The sequence below is a fragment of the Felis catus genome, chromosome X, assembly GCF_018350175.1.
Source record: "Felis catus isolate Fca126 chromosome X, F.catus_Fca126_mat1.0, whole genome shotgun sequence".
Taxonomy (NCBI): Eukaryota; Metazoa; Chordata; class Mammalia; order Carnivora; family Felidae; genus Felis; species Felis catus.
The window spans coordinates 28,144,039-28,169,974 of record NC_058386.1 but is presented as its reverse complement, the minus strand read 5'-3'; the positions used below and the strand labels follow the sequence as shown (position 1 = coordinate 28,169,974).

At 36.4% G+C, this 25,936-nt stretch overlaps 1 protein-coding gene and 1 pseudogene across 11 annotated transcripts in view; both read left to right on the top strand.

The window, feature by feature from the left end:
* The window catches only part of DMD (dystrophin), a 2,379,610-nt gene that overhangs the window by 950,895 nt on the left and 1,402,779 nt on the right, over positions 1 to 25,936 (top strand). For all 11 annotated transcript variants that reach the window (XM_045050793.1, XM_045050788.1, XM_045050791.1 and 8 more), the window contains one exon: positions 25,764 to 25,865. In XM_045050793.1, the coding sequence (XP_044906728.1) occupies positions 25,764 to 25,865 (102 nt within the window). The remainder of the gene's footprint in view (positions 1 to 25,763; positions 25,866 to 25,936) is intronic.
* On the top strand, positions 3,050 to 23,238 carry LOC123383476 (annotated as a pseudogene).

The following is a 25,936-nucleotide window of genomic DNA, read 5'->3' as shown; positions in this document are numbered from 1 at the left end:
CTTGAGGCATTCATTGTACCCGTGAAATCATGAAATCCCTGCCTTTTCTATGTGATTGTTAGGGGCCAATAGTCTGACATGTCTAAGGATCCAATCAGTGTGGGCTTAAATAGCTTTATCAGCCCAAGGTTGTTCTAAAAATCATTTCTCTTACCTAACCTGTAACACAGTTTCTTACAGCCTTATCTCTGTTTTCTTCTCTTTTTGTGTGAATTGTATTTTTTTATCCCAGGAAAATGTCATTTCCTCAGGTTACTGCTTTAGACTGCCAGTCTTTAACAATGTTATCTTCTCTATCATTAAATGACAAAAAGAAAATTCTTGAACTGTTACAACCGAGCATTTGACATATATTAGTCACCCATGTTAATTGCTTATGATTCAGTGAAATTGCGGTGATTACAGATGTAGAAAGGCTTGTGACACCTGATATTATAATATATCATCATATATATGATCACATATGTTGTATACACACACCGCTTGTGACCAGCTAAAGGATTGTATTGATAGGCCACTGCTGCGACCATTGGAAAGAATTCCATAGTTCTGATAAAATAGCGTTGTAACTAATTATATATAGATGGGTAAAAATGTAATACTCAGCGTTCCTCAGAAATTTTCAGAGACGATAAAAGAAGGCTAGGGGGCAGAGTTGGGAGAGTGACAGGTTAAAATTAAGGCACCCATTTTTCTAAGTCATAGACTATTTCTAGTTAAAACAACTGAAAGACATCCATTTTGGTATTACTAGACCTAATACAACTAGCTTTAGAATATAATCTTTCCACCTTGATGTCCGTGAGGCTAGACCACCTTGATGACCAATCCATAGCACTCACAGATGTTGACTGAATTGGATCTTAACTAGGATCATTTGAGTTGTGTCCCTCATGTTTTCTATATTTATTATCCTATGTGCTTTCTTTTTTGCCTTATTTTCTGTCTTTATTTCTTCGGCCCAGAGATACCTCCTGAGATAGCTGTGCATATATTTGCTACTCCTAAATTATATAGACCCCCTCTGCATTTGTCCGTGATCACCTCCCAGTAATTAGTGTTGACTACTGCCTCCAAACCTCCTCTTTTCCCCTCAACCCCCTTTTCCCTTTTGATATCCTAATTTCTCTCTACATTTCCCGTTACTGTGCCCTGACTTGTAGCTAATCTAGACTAGTATCTAAAAGGGCAGAGTTGAAAGGAATTCTGTGGTGAGAATGCCCCAGCTTTAATGTTTCTTTCTTCTCATTCTGTCACTTTCCTCAGTGCTAGAGGAAACCATGCTTGAATTCTATGCCTTATTTAACCTTTGGTTTGAATTACTCTGGAATGCTGGGCTCCCATTTGACTTGAAATTTTCATGATTCTCTCTTAGGTTCTTTGCACGTGATAGGATCTGCTCTTAAACTAGTTGAATTTTTAAAAGGAAGGGGGAGAGGAAGAGAAGTGGGCAGAGAAGGAGGAAGAGAGAAGAAATAATAAAGGATAAAAAGATAAATACAAGAGTCACTTTAACAGCAGCACAAGTATTCTCTGCACATAATAAGAATTCCATGTGTGCTTCAGAAAACGTGGACTATTATTATGTTTTGTGCTGCGCCCAGAGGAATTCTGTTAGAATGGGAAGAATTTTAAGAGAGAAAAACAGGTATATGGACTCCATATAAGGGGGAACAAACCTGGCAGGGATCTGAGAAGAATCCTTGAGGGCTTTCCCTGGAGCTAGGTCTGGTCCATAGTTTATTCGCCTAGACTTGTTAGTGTTGCATGTTTATTCCACTCCTTTTTTCTCCACCATTACAATGCCTTAATCTCTTTCATTCCAGTGTGCTCAAGCACCATCCAGAGCCTCCAAATAGATACCCAGTGGTCTTTAGTTAAGAGATGTAGATGGGGCAAACTAGAAAGAGAAGTCCTTGATTTAGTGTAATAAGAGAGGGACGTGTTCTTATCATTTTGAGTTAGTGCTCTGAAAATACTCCTCGTAGAATATTTTTTACGTGTGTTGACTTAATTCTATGAACTGTATTTTAAGTTAGAGTTTGTCTAACTTTAAAAGACTTTTAGAAGTGTTTCTGTTAAAAGGTTTGAAGAAAAACAAAGTTAGGTCAGAACACATGCTTAGGGATTCTAAAAGATAGCATGGCTTATGAAGGACAATATTCTGAAAAGTACAGTCTGTTGTAAATTAATTTGATTCTCTCTCAGAGGTTCAACTTGTCCCTCAGCAATGTCACCACAGGTCATAAACTTGTCCTTCACTTTTGAGGGTTCTGGGATATCAATGCACAGAGAGTCTGATTTGTAAGCAGTGATGCCATTTAACTGATTTTAAATACCTTGGCTAAATAACTGAGATTAGTAATTTATGTACAATATTCAGTCCTGGAGGACTTTATTACATCTCCTTCTAAAGTATCTGCCTTCCATTTTTCTTTTCTTTTCTTTTTTTTTTTTTTTAAGCGAGTACTTGCTATGTTCTTGCTATGTCCCAGGGATTGTGCTGGGTAACAGAGGTAAAAGAGTGAACAAAAAGAGAATTTGGCATTACCTTCCTAGGTCAGGAGTGAGTAATCTGCGAGCCTGCTGCCTTATATGGAACCTAGAAACAATGGTAGCCATTTCTGAGGCTCTTTCTTTGAAATCAAGCGCTGATTCCTTTCATTGGTGGTCACCATGGTAGGCATGGTGACTGCTCTCTTGTGTCTTGCACTCTAGCAGAGGAAATAGACATGAATCAAATATTTACAAAAATGAGTGAATATTTAAAAACAGACACAACTTATTTTTATGAAGGGAAGGAATAAGGTTTTGTAATAACACACTAATCTGACTTCAACTGATATTTGAAGGCAAGGAATGATTCCCTAGCAAAGTATTTAAGCTAGGGTCTAAAGGATATGTTTCAAGTGTGTGTAAAGGGGATTGGTGGAGGCAGGTAGTTTCCAGGAAGGGGAAGCGGTAAATCAAGTGAGCCTGGCACCTTCAAGGAACTGAAAAAAAAAAAAAAAAAACAAATTTGGCTACAACACTGAGGTTCAGAAGAGCGATGCTAGAGGAGGCTTACCAGGTAAAAGGGGCTTGGAGCTTAGTTACTTACCTAAGCATTAGAACTATTGTCTGATGCTAAACTCCACCAAAATTCCATCAATAAACATGTATTGAGCAGCAGCTCTCTGCTTAGATGACACTTGGGACTATAGTGGGCGGGATGGACAGCGGCAAATGTCTTGGCACCTTCTGTCCTCGACCTGCACCAATCAGATGCAATGAAATGTAATATTATGGCTGTGATGAGTTAGTTCACTGGCACAAAAACATACATTGCTAGATGACCTATTTTACTCTAGAGGGTCAGGAAAGTAGAAGCTAAATTAGGCTATAGTCAAGGGTACGGAAGTGTTCTGTGTGGAAGAACCGTATTCATTCAGCAACCATGTCTTGAGTGCTGCTAGCTGCCAGCCAAGTCTGAGCTTTGAGGTTAAGTATGGGCAAAACATAAATTGTTTCTCTGTGAAGCTTACATTATAAGCACATGCTATAATAAATCAGCAAATTTTATACTATGAAAAAGGTGATAACTATAAAGAAAAAATACACTGGGGTAGGGAGCAGTTTTACATGGGAGTGGTCAGGGGATGCTTCCTTGCAAAGGTGGCCTTTAAGTAGAAACTAAAACAAAGCAAGGGAGGTGTTTTTTTTTAACTGTATGATTTCACTCATATTGGAAATTTTTATATTAAATATAATTTATTGTCAAATTGGTTTCCATACAACACCCAGTACTCATCCCAACAGGTGCCCTCAATAGCCATCACCCACTTTCCCCTCTCCCCCACCCCCCATCAACCCTCAGTTTGTTCTCTGTATTTAAGAGTCTCTTATGGTTTGCCTCCCTACCTCTCTGTAACTTTTTCCCCCCTTCCTCTCCCCCATGGTCTTCTGTTAAGTTTCTCAAGATCCACATAAGAGTGAAAACGTGGTATCTGTCTTTATATGCCTGACTTATTTCACTTGGCATAATACCCTCCAGTTCCATCCATGTTGCTGCAAATGGCCAGATTTCATTCTTTCTCATTGCCAAGTAGTATTCCATTGTATACATAAACCACATCTTCTTGATCCTTTCGTCAGTTGGTGGACATTTAGGCTCTTTCCATAATTTGGCTATTGTTGAAAGTGCTGCTATAAACTTTGGGGTACATGTGTCCCTATGCATCAGCACTCCTGTGTCCCTTGTGTAAATTCTGATATGTCATTTGCAAATATCTTTTCCCATTCCATTGGTTGCCTTTTAGTTTTGTTGATTGTTTCCTTTGCAGTGCAGATGCTTTTTGTCTTGACGAGGTCCCAATAGTTCATTTTGCCTTTAATTCCCTTGCCTTTGGAGATGTGTCGAGTAAGAAATTGCTGTGGCTGAGGTCAGAGAGGTTTTTTTCCTGCTTTCTCCTCTAGCGTTTTGATGGTTTCCTGTCTCACATTCAGGTCCTTCATCCATTGTGAGTTTAGTTTTGTGAATGGTTTAAGTGATCTAGTTTCATTCTTCTGCATGTTGCTGTCCAGTTCTCCCAGCACCATTTGTTAAAGAGACTTTTTTCCTTTGGATACTCTTTCCTGCTTTGTCAAAGATTAGTTGGCCATACATTTGTGGGTCCAATTCTGGGGTCTCTCTCGTATTCCGTTGGTCTCTGTGTCTGTTTTTGTGCCAATACCATACTGTATTGATGACTACTGCTTTGTAGTAGAGGCTAAAGTCTGGGATTGTGATGCCTGTGAGGGAGGTGATTTGAAGGTACACAGGTCCTTAGGAGCCTTTTGCATTTGAACGCTGGAGAAAGACTATAAATGGAGCACAAATAACACCTATTGTTCTAGGGAGGTTTCTAGTAAAAAAAGAACCAGAAACATAGGCCTCTAGTCTATGTAAGTTGTTTTAATGAAAACATCTTCCAGAGAAAAGGCAGTGATTGAAGTCCCATTTGTAGATGTTCCTCTATACACATCGCCATTTGAGAATCCTACTAGATGTGTTAATATTGTCTAAGGCACAGACCCAGGTGAGTTTCTGGCATATAAAAGTAGTTTGGAATATTTTGTTCAATGACCTTCATTTTAAAGTTACTGCCTACTATTTTGGAGAATTAAAGGTGTATCAAAAGAGTGTATACAGACAAGCATCCTTTTCTGAAGAAGAATAACCTAGAAAATACAATTTTGGAACAAATTATCAAATATATCCATGCTAATTTTCTTGCTCATCTGATGGAGTTACTAAACTTATTTATTGCATGAAATAATAGTTTTTGAAGATAAGGTCTCTGAGAGTTAAAATAAATTCACTATAATGAAGACATGAAAAGCAATTTAATACCAGATGACATTTAACAATTTATACAAATACGTGGTATTATTAAGACAGATTTTTGGTGAACTTATTAAGTTGGTTGATCCAGTGGAGTGGAATTAATATCAATTATTTGGATTTACGTAAAAGATTTTGCAAAGCCTTCCATGATATGTCTCTGGATAGATAAGGTCAGCCTTCTTGTCCCTATATGGGCTGGTGGAGAATGTCTGTGTTTTAATATATTCTTTCCTGGTACCTGATTTATGTGTCAGAGAATTGGACTGAAAATGATTGGATTCCTTTATTTATCCTGCAGTGTCAGAAAATTTGGGGGAAAGAAGCCATTTGAGGAGTTAGCTGGGACACTGTGTACATTTTACCCAAACTGGAGTGGTTAATGGATGATTTCTTCTCCCACATGACTTTAGAAGATTTATAGCAATGTCATGTAAAGTTAGAATGTCACATTCAAATGTCATATACTTGTCTTTCATGTTTTAAATCAGAAAGGGTATGTTTACTGTTTGAATTGTTGCTGCTTGTGAAAGGTAATATCGTTAAATCAGTTAAGTTTTTGATGAGGAAGGTCTCACTTCCCGTCCATACATGTAAGTGTATATATATGTGTGTAAGTATATATAACTATACAAATGTACATTTATGTACATTTACATTTTCTTTAATACACACATACACATGCCTGTGTGTACATATATGGAGAGAGAGATAGACACTTCTTGGGCACAAGATTAATATTAAAGCAAGATATTACAGATTCTTAGTAAGTTAATGCAATCCTGGACATGGATAGTGTCTGGATTTTAAGGAGTAATAATTATTATCCTGCGTTGGTTTGAATGCACTTTGTATTTTAGAATTTTAGCTGGATTTTACCAGGATGGTGGCATCCTCTAAAGAATGTTTATAGAACCAGAGATTCTTTAATTTTAAGAACAGCCTAAGCAGAGATAAGGGATACATATTGTCTTGTAGAAAGAGGAAGGCTTTTCTCTGTATTGCTTCAGAAGGTTGTATCAAAAATAAACAGAGGTTGATAAGCCTGGTTGTCTTCTGCCCAGATCTCCTTCCTGAGCCCAATTTCTTCTATCCCACTTTGTTCTGGATAGATCCAACTTGAAATCCAAAATGCATCTCAGGCTCAATAAGGTAAAAATTAACTCTTTGTTCTCTATGTCTTTCTAAACTTGCTTCCTTGACTGACTTCCCCATTTTTGTTATTACATGGCCATTCACCATGTCACCTGTACCAGAAACCTGGAATCATCCAGACTCGTCCCTTTTCTTTCCCTGTGAGCCCCTGGCATGTCAACAGTCACAGAATTTCTTCCTTGCCTCTCATAGTCATTATTTCATATTTGTTCCCATCACTGTTTACCCAAGGTAAAGTCCCTTCCTGAGTTCTTACTCTCTTTAATCCAGTTTCTGCATTAAAGTCAGTATTGGCTCTCAAAAGCCTTTTGTTACAGTTTCTCCTTTATTTAAAATCCTTTGTTGCTTTCTATTCTCGATAGAGTCTGATCACTTAGGCCTGCAATGATTTTTATTGTCTGATCTTTCCTGTCTCTCAGTGTGTGTCTCCTATTAGCCCCCACATATCCCTTCACCTATATTCTATTTCCATAAGCCATTTCCGATACTCTCTGTGTCACTGTCCTTGTACATGCTATTCCTGTTGCTCACAGTACTCCTATTGGTCATCTAGTATGAAAACTGCTTCATGTTGGGGGGCCTGGGTGGCTCAGTCGGTTGAGTGTCCCACTTTGGCTCAGGTCATGATCTCGTGGTTTGTGAGTTCGAGTCCCACATTGGGCTCTGTGCTGACAGCTCGGAGCCTGGAGCCTGTTTCGGGTTCTGTGTCTCCCTCTCTCTCTGCTCCTCCCCCGCTCACACTGTCTCTCTCTCTCTCAAAAATAAATAAACTTAAAAAAAAACTGCTTCATGTAGAAAACTCAGTTTGAATTTTTCTCCACGAGGCGGTTTTTTTTTTTCTACTTGGTGATAAGTACTCCATTTTTTAAGCCATCGTGTATCATAATTATGTGTCTGTTGTTTGGAAGGAAAATAGTCTGCTGGAAAGTAGTTGTTCAGAAGGGCTATCGTGACCTCTTCTCTATCTGGGCTTGGAAATGGGTTTGCAATTAAAAGTATTTACTGTGCATACCTTTGGGATAATTTGGGGAGGGAAAAAGTCTATGGAATGCTAAAGCCTGTAGAATTGAGAAATGGAGATTATTTGTGAAGAAGAGTATGGATGAAAATAGTTTTGATATTTCTCTATAGTTGCTAATTCTTCACTTGGTGAATAAATAGCATGTTAAAAAAAAACTTTAAATGTAATGGAAATAGTTTCACTAAACCCAAGTATCAACAATTGTTGCCCGAGAAGCAATAATTATAATTATTAGCACTTTTGTGTGCTCATTATTTTCTAAAAATTTTACATACTTTGTATGAAATGCTATCCCTATTTCACAAATGAAAAATCCAATGCTTAATGAAGTTAAATCCAAGTTCATATAGCTTTCAAGTCACAGAGATGGGACTGGTACCCAGATCTGTGTGATTTCTCCTAATCTCTCAATTTCACAGAAGAAAATTACTATGTGACCTTGAGAAAATAATTACAGGGGATATATATGCAAGTATATTGGAATAATAACATTCCTTATGAATATTATGAATATAAGGGTATATGTATGAATATATTGGAATGATCATTTTCTTTATGAATATAATTCTGATATGGTCTAAAGGGAATTCTGGCCTTTTTGGTCTATGAAGGAAATCTAAACTTCACATTATGGCACAGAATCATTTATTTTTTTTATCAGAGCACCCGGAAAAGAACACAAACCATAATTTTTGGTTGAAGACTCACAAAGGTAACATACGTGTAGTTCCACACCCAGATAAAAAGATAATCTGCTGCCAACAATGCAGACACTCCTGTTAAGTCCTATCCTAGTAGTCATAAACTTCTCATAGCTCTTCACAGTTGACCTCTATCCTGATTTATAATACCTCAGAATCGTTTTATTTTTAACTTAATGTAAATGCAAATGCATAATATATAGGTTGTAACCACCTTTTTTTTTTACTCAATGTTATATTTATAAGATACCTCCACTATGCATATAGTAGTAGTTCATTAATTTTCATGGCTGGATAGTATTCCTTCTTGTGAATATACAGTTTAATTTTAAGTTCTGTTTAGAAAATTTGGGCTCTTTCCAGTTGGGGGTCATTATGAATAATGCTGCTATGAACATAACTGCACATATATTTTGGGGAGTATATGTATGCTTTTTTATTGGCTATATACCTAAGATTAGAATTCCTAGATCATTGGATATATGCATATTTAGCTTTACAGGCATTCACAAGTGTTTTCCAAAGTTGATGTATAAATTTTTACTGTCATCAGTAGTGAATCAAGGTAAATATTGCTTCATATCCTCTTCATTACTTGATATTGTCACATTTTTAATTCGAGCTTTTATGGTGGTTTTATAATGGCATCTCTTGTTTTCATTTAGCATGTAGTGATGACTAATGAGATTAAAAGCGCTATTAACAGCTGTTTTATTGGCTATTTGAAATACCTAGTTTTTCAAAAGCCTATTTGTTGGATTATCTGTATTTCCCTTCGTGATTTGTTGTAGTTATTTAAAGTATATATATTCTGGGTTTTGATTGTTTATTGATTATCTATATTAACCATTTCAGTTGGTTGTTTTTTTTTTTTTTTTTTTTGCTTTCACTGGGCACCTTACCCTTTTACTTTTTAATGATATCTTTTTTAATAAACAGAAGTTTTAAGTTCAGTGTACTCTACCTGAGTATTTTCTGTTATGGTTAGTATATTTTTGTCCTGAGTTTAAAAATAAAATTTCTTACTCTCTGACCCAAAGTATACTCTCCTGGATTGTCATACAGGGACTTAATTGCTTTACCTTTCATATTACAACCCATCTAGTATTTCTGGTGTGAAAAAGAGATGAATGTCCATTTTTTCTCATTTAGATAAAGTTAAAATAGCAAATTTATTGCAAAGACCATCTTTCCTTAATGTTCTACATTGGCACTTTTAATCAAATACTTATACATATACGGGTCACTATATGTATTCATATATATGTATTCATATATATATCTATGTATACTCATATATATTCATGTATGAATTCACATATATATTCATATATATATTCATATACGAATGTGTATATATATATATGAACTCCAATAAAGTTTCATTTGTACATTTGCCTACAGTTAGGCTGATACCACACTGTTTTAATTACTGTGGCTTTAGGATAAATTTTGACATCTGGTGGTATTGTAAAAGAAAAATTGTACCAGTTGGTAAAATAGGCAAGGGAGAATTTATTTAAGGCTAATGCAGTTAGGAATCAAGACTATTGTAATAGGGAAGAGATTGCACTCAGTTCCACTAAACCAAAGGCAGACGAGTTTGTTAAGTGCTGCATTGAGCTGGCGTAAAACCATTGGAGAAACTTTATGGGGTTGGGTAGTCAATATATTTATGCCATCTGTGTTTGCTAATTGTGCCTTATCAGAGTTAGGTTCCTAGCTTCCCAGAGATTGGGAGACAGGGGTACTGTCTTTCTTGATAATTACATTTCAAAATTGAAAATTGAAATTACAAAATTGAAATTACATTTCAAAAAGATTTCAAAAAACTTTCAGGTCCTTGAGAAGGACATTCTTGGGTTGTAGCATATTTACATCTCAAAGAGCAAAGAAAAATTTACAGTTCAAAATTCTCTAAATTAAGTGCTCTAAGAAAAACAAGGTCAGAGGCTTGTAGCCAAAGTTTACTCAAGATGAAGGAAACACTAAATCTACCTTGGCCAATGTAAACACTTCATGTTTGTTTTCTCCTTTTAAAAAATTATAGTGGCTATTTTTATTCACATTTTCTTAAAGATTTTAGAATCAGCTTGTCTGCCCCCACCAAAACAAAACAAAACAAAACAAAACAAAACAAAACAAAACAAAAACTCTTCTATGATTTTAATTGGGTTTTATTGACTGTATAGATTAATTTATAGTGGATTAATATCTTTATTATGTAAAGTATTTCATGTCATTAATGTGGAATAGCCTTTCCTTTATTTAGGCCTTTATTTTCTCTCAGTAATGTTACACAGTTTCCAGGATAGTGGATCTTAGACTTTTTATGAGATTTAATCATTTTCTTTGATATTTTTTGATATATTTGCTGTTTGTATAAATAGTATATTTTTAAAATTTCAATTTCCATTTGTCTTTTGCTGTCTTTCCTTGTTCATTAAATCAGTTATTATTATACTGTATACTCTAGTACAGTGAGATGACTGTTGATGTGTTTCTGAAGGTGAGGCTTTTAGTAAATCACCATAATAAAGCATGATATCTCCTGTAGGTTTGTTATAGATCCTTTTTATTCCTCTTGTTCTAAAAGGCTTTGTCATTTACTGGGTGCTGAATTTTATCAAACGCTTTTTTCAGGATCACTTGAGATGATCATTTGTTTTTCTTGTTTATTCCCTTAATATGTAAAATCACAGTGCTTCATTTTCTAGTGCTAAAATAGCTTTGCATTCCTGATGTAAACCAAACATAGATGATATGTATAATCTTTTGTCTTTGTTGTTAGATTTCTTTGCTAATACTTGCTAACATTTGATTTGGAATTTTCCCATTGGGTGCCTGTAAGATACTGGCCTATTGTTTGCCTTGTAATAGGTTGCTAGGTTTAAGCGCCTGATTGTGCAGGCGTAGAAACTTGCCACTTGTACCTGAAATTTTCTTTTTTGGGGAAGTTTTAAATGAAAGATGAAATATATTTAATAGACATAAGATTGTCTATTTTTGATTTCCACTTTTGGGTTTCACTTCCATTTTCCAGATTTTCCTTTTTTTTGGTCAGTTTGAGTAGTTTGTTTCTTTCTAGGTGTTTGTGTTTTGCCTCTAAAGTTACAAGTATGTTCATATAAAGTTCTGTTTAGTCTACATGGTATTTAATAATGTTATTATTGGTTATCAATGTTTGAAGTTTAGGAAATGTGATACAAAACTATGAATGTCGAGCCTTTGTGGAAAAAGCAAGTGACCTGGTGATACTTTGCGTGTTTTCCTATTAACCTCAGTAGGAATCAAATAGCTCTGGCACCTTTAGCAGGAGCTCTCCATTTAGCTACAGTCCCCATTATTGCCCATTCTCTTACAACTAGATTATTTTGTACATTTGATTATATGTATACATTAGAATTTGTGATTTCTTTAAAAGATTTTTTTAAACATTTATTCACTTTTGGGAGGGAGACAGCATGAGCAGGGGAGGGGCAGAGAGAGAGGGAGACACAGAATCTGAAGCAGGCTTCAGTCTCTGAGCCCTTAGCACAAAGCCTGATGTGGGACTCGAACCCATGAACCCTGATATCTTGACCTGAGCTGAAGCCAGATTTTTAACCAACTGAGCCGCACAGGTGCCCCAAATTTGTGATTTCTTATAGATGGTGTATTTCAATGCCTAGAGTTAGAATGAAGCATAGAAGGCTATCTGTTTTTCCCTCACTTGATTACAAATAAGACACATGATAGATTATGCTCTTGGTTTAAAACTTTAAAGGGAAAGATTTTCAAGTCTTGTATAAAATATAAACCTTATGTTCTTGGTTTAAAATTTTAAAGGAAAAGATTTTCAACTCTTGTATAAAATATAAACCTTAATAAGCCATAGATAAAATATGAAAAACTAGTAGTTTTAGTGACATGCTGAAATGTTTTGCTGTATTCTGTGTTAAAATTATATTATGCTGTAAACTTACCACATCTGGAAGCAAAAGCTGATTTTCTATCAATGACACTCTAAATGTTTCCCGCTGACAAGCGTATCTATAATTTATCACAGTTGTCAGAGCATTCTCACCTTTGTTGACCTATCTGACCCTAGCTGTGACCTGGCTAGGAAGGTACCAAGGCAGTTGCTATTATCTCCATTTCACTAGTGGGAAATCTAAACCATAACAAGATTGTTTGCTGAGAGGTGATACCTATTTGGGTAACAGTAGAATTGGGACAAGACTTTAGGCAATCTGTACTTCATGCCTAGTGATCTGTCCCCAATTCACAGATTATGCTCTAATACTGATGCCCATTGTAAGTATGAAAGATCTAGAACTTGAGGTGGAGAAGATAGGACTTCACATGTGATTCTATCTTTCTCTGCCTCTTCAAATTTACCATAGATAGCTCTGTTGTTGCTATAAATGACTGGAAGGTAGGTCTTTAATGAAGAAGAAGGCAAAAAAGTTTCTAAGACTTTTTAAGCCTAAAATGTCCCCATATTGATAACTCTAGTGGTGGTACTAAGCTTTGAGACATTTCTATACGATGTGAAATTCACATAATAACCCCTTAAGACACTAAGGACAAAGGTAAGGAGCGCCCCACTTCAAGAAGTTCAGAGCCTGTGAGGTCCAAAACAATAAGCAACAGTAAAATCTTAAACTACCAAAGAATGTGCAGGAGTGTGATGAATACTGGAAAGGATGCTGGAATGCTCCTTAGGACTCCCGCTCCTTATTTTCTGGTATCCCAGCTGAATAGACTGGTGGGAGCAAGAGAGCAGAGTTTATTAAGCTGCCACAGAACATTAAATAATAGCCTGCAAATAATAACAGCATCAACAACAGGGCCTTTCCAGATTTATTCATTAGTACTTTATAAACTCATAAAAATAAATAATATATGGAACTGACTGTAATGGCACAGGGGAACATGCTTCTTCAAGTTAAAAATCTCACTATGTTTTTAGCATAATCACCAAGACAAAATTTCATTAACGAGTCAGACAGTCATATTTACCTTTGAAAAATAAGTCCTTGCAAAAGAGCACATGTTCTTGATCGGGGAGTGTGAGTATTTTCTGATTTTCTAAAAATATCTTAAGCAAATAGGGAGTTAAAATGTCACAAATGTTTTCAGATGAAATTATAATGTTAGGCTTCAAATCCTTGTTAAGTGGGTTACATAAAATGTATACTTAAGTCTAGTAAAACTTCTGTTAAAACTAAATATGAAAAGACTCAAAAAGGATTCTGCATGTGTACATCTCACTAGGTTATGTAGCACACATTACAAGGCATATTGAATGTTGCATGTTCCACTGAGTAAATGACATCGTGAAAGAACACGGGCTTGTAGCCAGATGGATCTGAGGTCTGATCCCAGAAACTCAATCCTGTGGCTTCTGTGGCCTTAGGCAAGTTACTTAATTCATCTCAGTGTCTGGTTCCCCTCCCCCACTTTTTTTTAAATTCTCAAGTTAGTCAACATACATTGTAGCCTTGGTTTCAGGAGTAAAACTCGGTGATTCATCTCTTACATTTGACACCCAGTGCTCATCCCTAAGAGTGCCCTCCTTAATGCCCATCACCCACTAAACCCATCACCTCAACCACCTCCCTTCCAGCAACCCTCAGCTTGTTCTCTGCATTTAAGAGTCTTATATGGTTTGCCTCTCTCTCTGTTGTTACCTTTTTTTCCCTTCCTTTCCCCAAGGATCATCTGTTAAGTTTCTCAAATTCCACGTATGAGTGAAGTCATATGATATCTATGTCTATCTCTGACTGACTTACTTCGCTTAGCATAATACTCTCCAGTACTAATCACCTTGTCACAAGTGACCAGAACTCATCTCAGTGTCCAGTTCTCACCTTTAAACTGCACACTGAGAAGTGGCAGTCACAAGTTCCTTTTCAGTCAACAATCCTACAGGACCATTTAAATAGAAGTAGGAATGATATTCTCAGAGAAACTTATAGTAAGTGTTTCCCGATATATCAGGACACGTTTTTCCACCTTGGGCCATATGTTAGACAGTGAGGATATAAGGCATGCCATTTTATAATATACTGCTTTGGTTCACAGTTTGGAAAAACATGTAACATTGAGAAGAGAATCCTAGAATTGGCAAAACACTAGTCGGTAATACTCTGCCCCATTTCTAGTCTCACAATGGGCGTTATTTTATTTCTTTCATTAAGGTATTGGATGTTATTTCCATTTCATCATCATTAAGGTGAAGTTGCTTATCCTTTTTAACTCTATAGTTGTTTATAAGCTAGGAAAGAAAAATCAAGTCATGTTATTTATCAGAAGGTACATTATGCATAAAATTTGTTCAGTGGGACAGTATATTCCAGGGTCTTAAACTAAATGAGATGGGCTGCTTGCTGTCTCCCTTTCTTATAAATCCTAGTTGCTGCTATGTTGTGTAGTTGATGGCACATAATTGTTTCTTTCTTAGTGGGCATACTCATGTGAACAGTTTGTCCTGTAATGCCAATCTTGATGGGCACAGTTTAGCTCTCACATTCTATCACTGGCCTCAATAAATTCAAAGGTCAAGGCACTTAAGTTTTACCTTCCAGGCTTATCAGATATTCCTCAGTTGCCTTTATCCAAATGTTTCTCTGATGGTCACTTTGCACTTCTGCTTCTAAAAACCAACTCACCCAAACAAAGGAACCCAAATGAGAAGTGTCCTTGGTAGGTCTAAAAATATGGGATGTAAACTGAATGGGAGGGAGAAAGTTTCCCCATTGTGAATCTAAGCATAGATGATAATGGAGTTGTGATTTAGCCCACAAAAGTGTGTTAGAGCAAGTGAACTGACCTTTGGCTTCTCTCACTGCCAAGACAAAATGAGAACGTAAATAAAAATTAATTTATTCGTATCACTTCATGAGATGTTATAATTCATTTTCACTTGTGTGCATAATGTTTACCTAGCTTCACAAAAAGATGCATTATTTCTAACAGCTTGAAAGATTCATTTTTTTTTAAATGGAAACTCAGACCTTTTCTTTTTTCTCTAGAGAAGAGGCTTCTAATCCTAATGGAATGATTCTTTAAAAAAATTATTTAGCTTTCTGTCAGCCTCATTCGATCCAATCTTTGAGACTTGTGTAACAATTTGGTTACGTCCCTTTAGGCACTGATAAGGAGCAGCATCTTTGACTGATTATAGAGCTGACTGATAATCTTCGAATTGCTTAGCTCTAGTCTTTGTTACTCAAATCAGGGCCAATATTTCTAAGTAATAACCAGATAAATTCATAAAGTGAAGCACAGTGTACATCCATTTATATTTGTGCATATGGCATTACAAAAATCTACCTGTGGGCAAACATGTCCAGCCTACGAGCAAGCAATTTCTAATTCACTTATCTAATTTTACTGAGGTGAGTAAAAAGCTTCATGCCCACATTACAACAGAAGTGACTTAGAGTCAGTTCATTGATGGTTTTCTGAGAGTAAGATAGGTTTAAGCAGGTTTAATAAAGGTTATGTATACTCTCTTGTGTTGGAAATCTTTAAAGAAGACTATACTTGAAATCTAGACAACTACTTATAAAGATTTAGTAACTACCTTTCTAGAGTGAGTAGAGTAAAATAGATGACCCTTGCTAGTTCTTAGAAGATTTTATATAAACACGATGATCAAACAAAATGTAAACAACTATGAACATTCATATAACTCAATTCCAATTAAAACTGCTTTCCAGTACATAATCTTGTTTAATATTTGTGGCAATTCTTTAAGGGGTTGATATCATAATTTTTTTTGAGACAGATGAAATGATTTAGCCATGAATTTTCTGAAAGTCACTTGATTTTTTGGGGGAGTAGGGGGTAATAATACCAAACTCTTAAAGAATTGCCAGAATTATTACCTGAAAATGAAGTGTTAATATATTTTTTTTTAATTTGAGAAGTAATACAAGCAGTTGACTGACATAACACTTAGGTCTACGTATCTAGACCTGTATCTAGACCATAGATAGGTGTCTAGATATTTGTGTCTTTCCTCATATAAAACACAAAACTCTAAAGTGATAGCATTTATGTATTTGGGAAGTTGAATCACAATAAATTATTAAAAATCTCCTCTATTTAAATGATTTTAAATGATTTTATTCTAGTAACTGAAATGCGTTTTCTAAAATTTTGCCACTGTAATGCATGGCCACTCTGGAAAACAGTGTGGAGGTTCCTCAAAAAATTAAAAATAGATCTATCCTATGACCCAACAATAGCACTGCTAGGAATTTACCCAAGGGATACAGGAGTCCTGATGCATAGGGGCACTTGTACCCCAATGTTTATAGCAGCACTTTCAACAATAGCCAAATTATGGAAAGAGCCTAAATGTCCATCAACTGATGAATGGGTAAAGAAGTTGTGGTTTATATATACAATGGAACACTACTTGGCAATGAGAAAGAATGAAATCTGGCCTTTTGTGCAACGTGGATGGAAGTGTAGAGTGTTAGGCTAAGTGAAATAAGTCATACAGAGAAAGACAGATACCATATGTTTTCACTCTTATGTGGATCCTGAGAAACTTAACAGAAGACCATGAGGGAGGGGAAGGAGAAAAAAGTTACCGAGAAGGAAGGAGGCAAGCCATAAGAGACTCTTAAAAACTGAGACTAAACTGAGGGTTGATGGGGGGTGGGAGGGAGGGGAAAGTGGGTGATGGGCATTGAGGAGGGCACCTGTTGGGATGAGCACTGGGTATTGTATGGAAACCAATTAGAGAATAAATTTCATATTAAAAAAATAAAAATAAATAAAAATTCCCCACTGTAATAAATACATCTTTACTTTCTACAACTTCAGTTTTATGTGATATTTTGTAATGCCCTGGAATCAGTCTCTCTTAAATATGTCTTTTGTATTAGCTTGTGTGGTCTGCTCTAACAAAATACCAAAGTCTGAGTGGCCTAGACCACAGAAATTTATTTTGTCACAGTTCTGGAGGCTTGAAGTCCAAGATCAAGGTATTGGCAGGTTTGGTTCCATCTGGGGCCTTTCTCCTTGGCTTGTAGATGTCCATCTTCTCACTGTGTCTTCACATGGTCTCCTGTGTGCTCACGTGTCTCTTGTGTCTTTCTATGTGTCCAGATTTCCTTTCTTTATAAGGACACCTGTTGGATTGAATTAGATACCACCATAACAGCCCCATTTCAAATGAAAATCCCTATGTAAAGGTCGTATCTATAAAGGCCTTGTCTGCTAATACAGTCACATTCTGTAGTAGAGGGGGATAGAACTTCAACGTATGAATTTTAAGGAAACGGTTCAAATATCCATCGATTGATAAATGGATAAAGAAGATGTGGCATATATACACAATGGAATATTACTCAGCCATCAAAAAGAATGAAATATTGCCATTTACAATGACAGGGATGGAACTAGACAGTATTTTGTTAAGTGATATAGGTCAGTTAGACAAAGACAAATACCATATGGCTTCACTCATGAGGAGAATTTAAGAAACAAGACAGTCATAGGGGAAAAGAAGAGAGGCAACCTAAGAAACGAACTTATAGAGAACAAACTGATGGTTACCAGAGGGGGAATGGGTGAAATAGGTGAGGGGGATTAAGGAGGGCACTTGTGATGAGCACTGGGTGCTGTATGTAAGTGTTAAATCAGTAAGTTCTACACCTGAAACTAATATTTCACTGTATGTTAACTAACTGGAATTTAAATAAAAACTTTAAAAAAGTTATAAATGTTTCAAAATACAAGTGTAGATGTATATCGGAATAGTTCTGTGCTGAACTCATTGAGACTATAATTCATGTTATGCATCCTTCATCTAACATCTTCTTTCATTAAGATATAAGTCTTTGTAGACCTTTGTGCTATGTGTAGAATCATAGGGAAATAGCTATGCATTTTAAAGTTTATTTATTGGTTTTGAGAAAGTGAGTGAGCACACATATTATTTGGGAAGGGTGAGAGAAAGAAAGAGAAGAGAGGGAGAGGGAGATGGAGAGGGAGAGAGAATCCCAGGCAGGATTCATGCTGTCAGTGGAAAGCCCAACGCAAGGCTTGAATTCACAAACCATGACATCATGACCTGAGCCAAAATCAAGAGTTGGACACTTAACTGACTGAGACAATCAGTCATCCTGGAATAGCTGTATTCTTAACTCACTGAAACTATAATGCGTTTTTTCGTTAACCTCTTCTCTCTTTAAGATATAAATGTATCTAAATAAAGTATAGATGCAAAAATAAAAACGAGACACAGTTGAGCCCATAACTTCTTTATTCTGTTCATTTTTGACATATACCATGTGTTCGATAAATATTTGTTGTTTAAATGGATTCATGATGGATGAATGAATAAATTAGAGGCTATCATTAGCTGTGAGTTAAATTAAATATTGGATTGGCTGAATTATAAGCATTCAGTAAATTACCAAAATTAACTGTTATAATGATTGGATTACCAAAGGCACTTCTTAAAATAGTTGTCTTAAATAAGTTTACTGTGTTTCTAAAAGAATATTTATTATTAGTTTTTGTGACTCATTCATATAGTGAAAAAAAGCTATAGTGTAAAGTATACCACATTAGAATACTTTGGAATTTCTATAAAGTTAACAACCTTAAGGAATCTAGTATATGGAGGTCTTTATTTGGATGTGTTTTATTTTTAAGTTTATTTACTTATTTTGAGAGAGAGAGAGAGAGAGAGAGAGAGAGAGAGAGAGAGAGAAAGCACAAGTTGTGTGGCACAGAGAGAAAGGGGGAGAGAGAGAATCCCAAACAGAATCCCAATCCCATTCTCAACATGGGGCTCAAACTCATGAACCGTGTGATGATGGCCTGAGCCAAAATCGGACACTCAACTGACTGAGTTGCCCAGGCACCCCTATTCAGATTTGTTTTATAGGAAGTCCACTAAAGTTAATAAATTGTAATCGTCAATCTATGAGGTTACAAACCTAAGATGCTACTTCAGTGGACACTATCTTTATGTGTCCTGTAGCACTGGAGAGACGATGCTGTACCTATTTAGAAGTCTCAGTACGTTTTCTTTCATTTATGAAGAAGGTACTTCAGTTTGAGTGTGTCTTTCCTCACCTTCACTCCCATCTCCAGGGGGGTTAAATGGGTGTAGTCAGCATCCCACAGTTTGGCCTTTTATATCTTTTTCCTCAAATCAGGTGGATAGTGTAGTTTATGGCTTTAAAGGGTAAGATTTTCTCTGGAGATAATGTTTTTAACAGATATATTACATACCATTTTACCTGATGTGTCCTGACATCGGCACTAGGAACTTAAAGAACTTCTAATGTGTTTCAGAAAAAAAAAAAAAAAACAACAACAAACTTGGTTGTAATAACTAAATGGCTAATATTGTTGAATTCATTGATTTATGTCAGCATGTTTCCTTTGGGTATCTTGCGTTATTATTTCAGTGCTGTTTCTTCTGCCATAAACTAACATAATTCAAAAGGAGTAGAGAGTGAAACTATAAAAAATAGGAAAATCAGCTACATTATGTTGAAAGCAATAACATTTTTATTGACATTACTGAAAAACACCTAAAACTCACTTGTGACCATGCTGAATATGAGTACATGATCATTTTCATACTGGTAGTAAAATGTTATTGCCTACTCCTTACTCATGCACAGGACTCCCTTTTTGGAAAGATGGTAGGGTAGATGGTTTTGAAAAAATTAGGTGGGTCTTCAAGCCTCCTAGAAATAGGTGGATTTTTTTTTCATGATGCTCATTGCATATGTATTATTTGAATCATATATCATTATCTTCTAGATACGTGAATCTAAACACGTAGCATCAAATATGCCAGAAATTATGGCGAAACTTATCTCAGATACCAAATACATTTGTAAAAAATATGAGTTACACACATTTTTTTCTAGCCCTAATTCTTTACAAAATAAAATGTATCTCTATTTTGAGCTACTTCTCATTGTAAAGATCTGGTAGCTGTGGGAAAATAATTCTCTTATTTACACAAAAGTAAAAAAAAAAGTTGAAGTTTTAGACTCTGAAGTGTATCATAATGGAATTAAAATAAATGATGCCTAATTTTTGTCTTAAAATATTCCCCTTGCACAGCTGTTATCTGAACATATATTTTCTCATCTAAACACCATTGGTAGTTGGATATATGACAGTACATCAGCTGTGGGGTGGCCTTAGCTGTGGTGACAGCTGCAGTGGAGGGTAGGGCCCAGGGAAGGGGTGTGGTGGGCAGGGCTAGAGGCTGTCGTGTAAGACAACATCACCCTCCTACATGTGAAGCTCACTGAGATGACGATCTGGGTGCTGGAGACCTGTCAGAACCACAAGAATCTACAGTAAACCCTTGGTTTGTGACACTAATTCTTTCTGGAAACATGCTTGTAATCCAAAGCACTTGTATATCTAAGTGAATTTCTCCGCAAGAAATAATGGAAACTCAGATGATTCGCTCCACCACCCAAAAATACTCATATAAAAATGATTACAATACTGTAATATAATGTGAAATAATAGGGAAAATACAAAATACAAAGAAAAATAAATTAACCTGCACTTACCTTTGAAAGCCTTCGTGGCTGATGTGAGGAAGACAAGGAGAGGAAGGTTACTGTGTAGGACAACTTTCGCTATCACTAATGGAATCACTTGTATCTATTGGGTCAACAGAATCTTTTTCTTTTCATGAAACTTTAACAAGGAAACTATCCAATGACCTAGAATGAAGCAAAACATTACTAAGCTTACTCTTGTCTGGAAAAGCAAAGGACTGTCCAGAGGATCTTTGAAGTGGCAAAAACTACTACCCTAGTGCCATTTCTGGGCACTTTCCAACATTGTGAAAAATCACTGAATTGTGCTAAACACTGTGGACTAAGACCAAGCATCCAAGCATGGGAGACGATCACCCAGAATCCTGCAGTGGGTGGATGAGAGAGAGGGAGATAGATAGAGAGAAGAGCCACTGACTCCCTTGTGCTCATGTGACATTCAGCATCATGTACTACTTGTATTGTAAGACATAAGTCATTTATCAAGTTAAAATTTCTTAGAAATGTTTGCCTGTCTTGCAGAACATTCAAAGAACAAGGTACTCACAATCCAAGGTTTTATAGTAATTCCTTTTGACCTTCAGCTTAGTTCCAGGTATTCCAAGGGCTTGTCAACATTCCTAAAAATGATCCCCCTAATGAAGTGTATGGCTTTATTTTCTATTTGTCAAATATGGATAAAGACAACTCTCAGGGCAGCCTTGACTGTATCCAGCAAACCTTCTCTAGCTCTGGAGTCTCCCAGCTCAGTTGTCCGGGTCTTATGCCAGATAAAATTACAGTATATGCAACCAATGACTCCTATCAGATGATACGAGAAAGAATGCCTGAGGCAGAGGGGGAGTCCCACAGCCAAAGCACAGAAGTTATCAAACCTGGTGGACCGTATGTAGGGAAAAGAGTGTAAATTCAGAAAGCACCTCAAGCTATTTCAGATACCGTACCTGAGAGGAAACTGTCAACCCCCAGGAACCTTGCAGATATGATTCAAAAGACACAGGGCAGCAGCAGTGTTTCTCACTGGCCACATAGGGACGGTGTGATTTGCTTGCTGGCGCTGAAGGCCCACAAGATACCTGAGCAGAAAGATGGCGTCAATCACCAAGATGGGAACTCCCTCGGAGCAATTCTGCAACAGGTAGCCAATCTGAATCCTAAGGGCCTCTCGTTTACCGTAAAGGATTATGTTTTTAAAGAGATTCAAAGAGACTGACCTGGATACAGTGAAATAAACAGTCATTAGAGTCAGTGCTCTGGAGAAAGCTGAATCTATCACAGAATGCTGCCAGCACCAGCCATTCAGAATCTCCTGCATGTTCTAGTAGCAATGCTGCATCTTCTCCTCGGATATGGCTTTTGGATTCAGATTTCATTGATCCTTTAATGAATAAAAAATCTCAAAGACCTCACCTGACAAAAAGAATGCCTCCAACGTTAAATTGCCCTTTGAATCCCCCCCGTGAAAAATCTGCTGCAGGCCCCCTGCCGCCCCCTGAAGCTGCTGCCATCCCTACCCCTCACTACTGCCTTCAACCCACCTGCCCATCTCCAATCCTCCTCAAACTAAATTCTCACTCTAATTCCCCTAGAACTCAAGAAGGCCAGGGGACTCAAGACCTACCTTTTAACAGTTTTAGTCAAAACAGTAGTATATATGAGGACAGGCAAGACAAATACTCTTCTAGAACTTCTCTGGAAACATTATCCCCTGGTTCAGTTCTACTAAAGTGCCCAAAACCTATGGAAGGAAACCATTCAGTCTCACACAAGGTCCAAAAAAGTCTAAAAAACAGAAGGAAAAAGGCCCAATTAAAAAACACAACATTGCAACAACTGAAAAAACGAAGAGGACCTTAAAGGAGAAAAAGGAATTGCCAAGCTGAACAACTTCAGTCCAGTTTCCAATGAAGGAGTTAAAGAAGGTTGTATTGACTCTATGGAGCCTTCTTCAACAATTGCACTCCTAGATTATTTGATAAAATATATTGCTATCGTCTCCTCTGAGCAATGCCAGAATTACCCAAGGATGACTTCAATACTGAGTTTGATGAGTACAGGGCCTTGTGTGCCAGGATGGAGACTGTAGGTAGAAGATTTATGAAACTGGATGCCCAACAAAATCAGCTTTATCCGGGCTCAAAAGACAATCAGAATGTTCATGAAGAAGTCTTACAAGAATATCAGAAGATCAAGCAGTCTAGTCCCAGTTATCATGAAGAAAAATATATATGCAATCAACTTCATAACCAGCTGGCTCACCTCAAAAAAAAAAAAAAAAACTCTAATAGGTGAATTTGACCCACAGCAAGCAGAGTCATGGTGCTAGACATGTATTTGATGGGTCCAGTTCTGGGTTCTCTATTCCGTTGGTCTATGTGTCTGTTTTTGTGCCAGTACCATGCTGTCTTGATGATTACAGTTTTGTAGTAGAGGCTGAAGTCTGGGATTGTGATGCCTCCCACTTTGGTTTTCTTTTTCAACATTACTTTGGCTATTCGGGGGTCTTTTGTGGTTCTATACAAAACTTAGGATTGTTTGTTCTAGCTTTGAGAAGAATGCTGCTGCAATTTTGATTGGTTGTATTTAAAATTCCAAATGAGTTGCTCTAAAATTCTAAAAATGAGACTTTGCTTGTTGAAAGTTTCACTCTTTGTAAACTTGAGTTATTTTCTCCCCATTGGACTTTGGTTCCCTGCATTTGTGACACTGTTTTTTCTGCCTCCTACCAATTTATGTGTGTCAATAGAAATATATTTTTTAATATTGTGGATCCAGTGTCACTACTTCAAATGAGTTTTTATTCTCCTTAAAAACTTGTGTTTATCATTAGAAATTTTTTTTTTAGATATTGAGAATTCAATGTGTGTACTTCAAAGTTACGCGTGTTTAAAAAAAAACCCAGTAATGTGCAAGGTGAAAAGGTTTTAGATAAACATAAGCCTATTTCCTGCCATTTCTTAATACCAAGTCTTTGCCTTAAATGGTAGAATATTTACAAATTTGCACAGAATGCAAAAAAAAAACCACATTGTTTCAGAGGGTTAAGGAATAGAAAGGTGTATTTGTATGTGTATAGGTATGTACACACACATGTACATACAGACTGATTTGATCTAGAACAGTAAATCCACCCTGCAAGTTAACCCCCCGTTGCAGTGGTTGCCTTAAGGTGTTTGCTAGTTGTGTACATGGTGTGGTTCATCATTAGCTACACTGCTTCCCACTCGGTTAGAGCAATGGGAAGCATACTGTGCCTCCTGGTGTCTGAAAGTGTGTGCTCAGGCTCATGTGTGTAGAGGTGGTGTGCATGTGAGCGTGCATGGAGGAAAAAAATGCTGCTTCTCTCTGTAGGTCAAACCCTCAGGTTAAGCAACTGATGAGTGTTATCATAGGGATTTCTTTTTCTGTCAAATTGCTACTTCTGTTGCGGGAGACAAAAGCATTTCCGTTTCAACAGTTTGGCAGCTTTATTAATGTTGGGAAAAATCAATATGTTAGAAAATGAAACAGATCTATAGTTTGGGGGCAAAGTCTTAAAGTTAAACTTGAAGGTAACCTGCTTATACACTGCTACAAAGTATTTTTTGAAGAGAGATATGCAAAGAAACTATTATTGGCTTGAAATGTATATTTAGAGTTTTTTGTTTTGTTTTTTTGTTTGTTTGTTTTTTTCATCCTGGGAGCCAGGAGTATAAACAGGAGTGGATACATTTAACCATATCATACCATGAATTCATCAAACAGCACGCACTTTCATTGCATTGAGTTTACCTGTTGATGTTGATTTAAGCTATCGTTTGTTTTATCATGTGGGAACATAAGTTATATGGTCAAAAGTACAAGGATTTTGAACTAATGTTGATTCAAGTTGTGTTGTCTGACCGTATTGTATTGACTTTTCACAGCACTGCCTGTTGGAAAGGGAAGCACTGTTTGCAAATCTGTTTTGAAATGTTTGTCAAAATTTTGATAGTATCTTTAATAAAGATGTTTGTCTCCAGCATCCAGCAAATATATACATATGGACATACATATATTCATATATACATACCATTGGTAGTTGGTTTATGTGATATATTCAAATAGTGTGTGTATATAAATATTAGTAACATGCTAGGGATATGGCAGTTACTATGCAGCGAATATTAAAATTTTCTCTCTAGAATACTTTAGAGACAGAGTGATTTTAAATAGTTTGTAATAATAATCTAGGTAATTTTTAAAGTCCACATGTGGAAGTAAATTAAATTGAAATTTTCTTCTACAATCAAGACATTAAGCAATTTTAATTACACAGCATTACTTTCCAGAAGAGTCTTTTAGGTATTCTATTTAGTAGTCAGACTTTTATCCTTTGGTATATGTTTTCAGACCTGAGAAAGATACCCATTTCACATATTATCAATACAAAATCCTCTTAAATTCTATATTTATGGCTTTGCTCTCTTACATTTACCATGGAGACATTTCAAATAGTGGTATGATAACTGCCTCAAACTTCTTGTAAGTATCTTTACTTTTCAATGTCATTTGAAAGAGTGAATGAAATAATCTAAAGACAAATGAAAGGCTTGATACGTATGTCATTATAAGCAAATCACGAAGGGTGTCCTTAAACTCCTAGTATACATAGGAGACTCATACTTAGATACTGTCACAAATCATTCATGCAATTTTATTTTATTTTTATTTTTTAAATATTTATTTGTAGAGAGGGAGAGATGGGAGCACTTATGAGTTGGGGGGTGGGCAATGAGAGAGAGGGAGAGGATTCCAAACAGGCTCCATGTTGTCAGTGCAGAACCCACTGATAGGAAGCTGTATGCCAGAAGCCATGAGATCATGACCTGAGTTGAAATCAAGAGTTGGACGCTTAACAGACTAAGCCACCTCAATCATGCAATTTTAAATGAAATTCAGTTAACAGTTAATTGTCTGCTGATGTGGTGATGGGTTGTCTGTTCCCCCAGGTACTGGGAGATAGATGGGCAAACATCTGTAGATGGACAGAAGATCGCTGGGTTCTTTTACAAGACATCCTCCTGAAATGGCAGCGTTTTACCGAAGAACAGGTGAGTCGTGGGGGAAATTGTGTCTGAAAGATATGGTGAGATTTTCAATGGGAAAAAAAAGCATATGATGA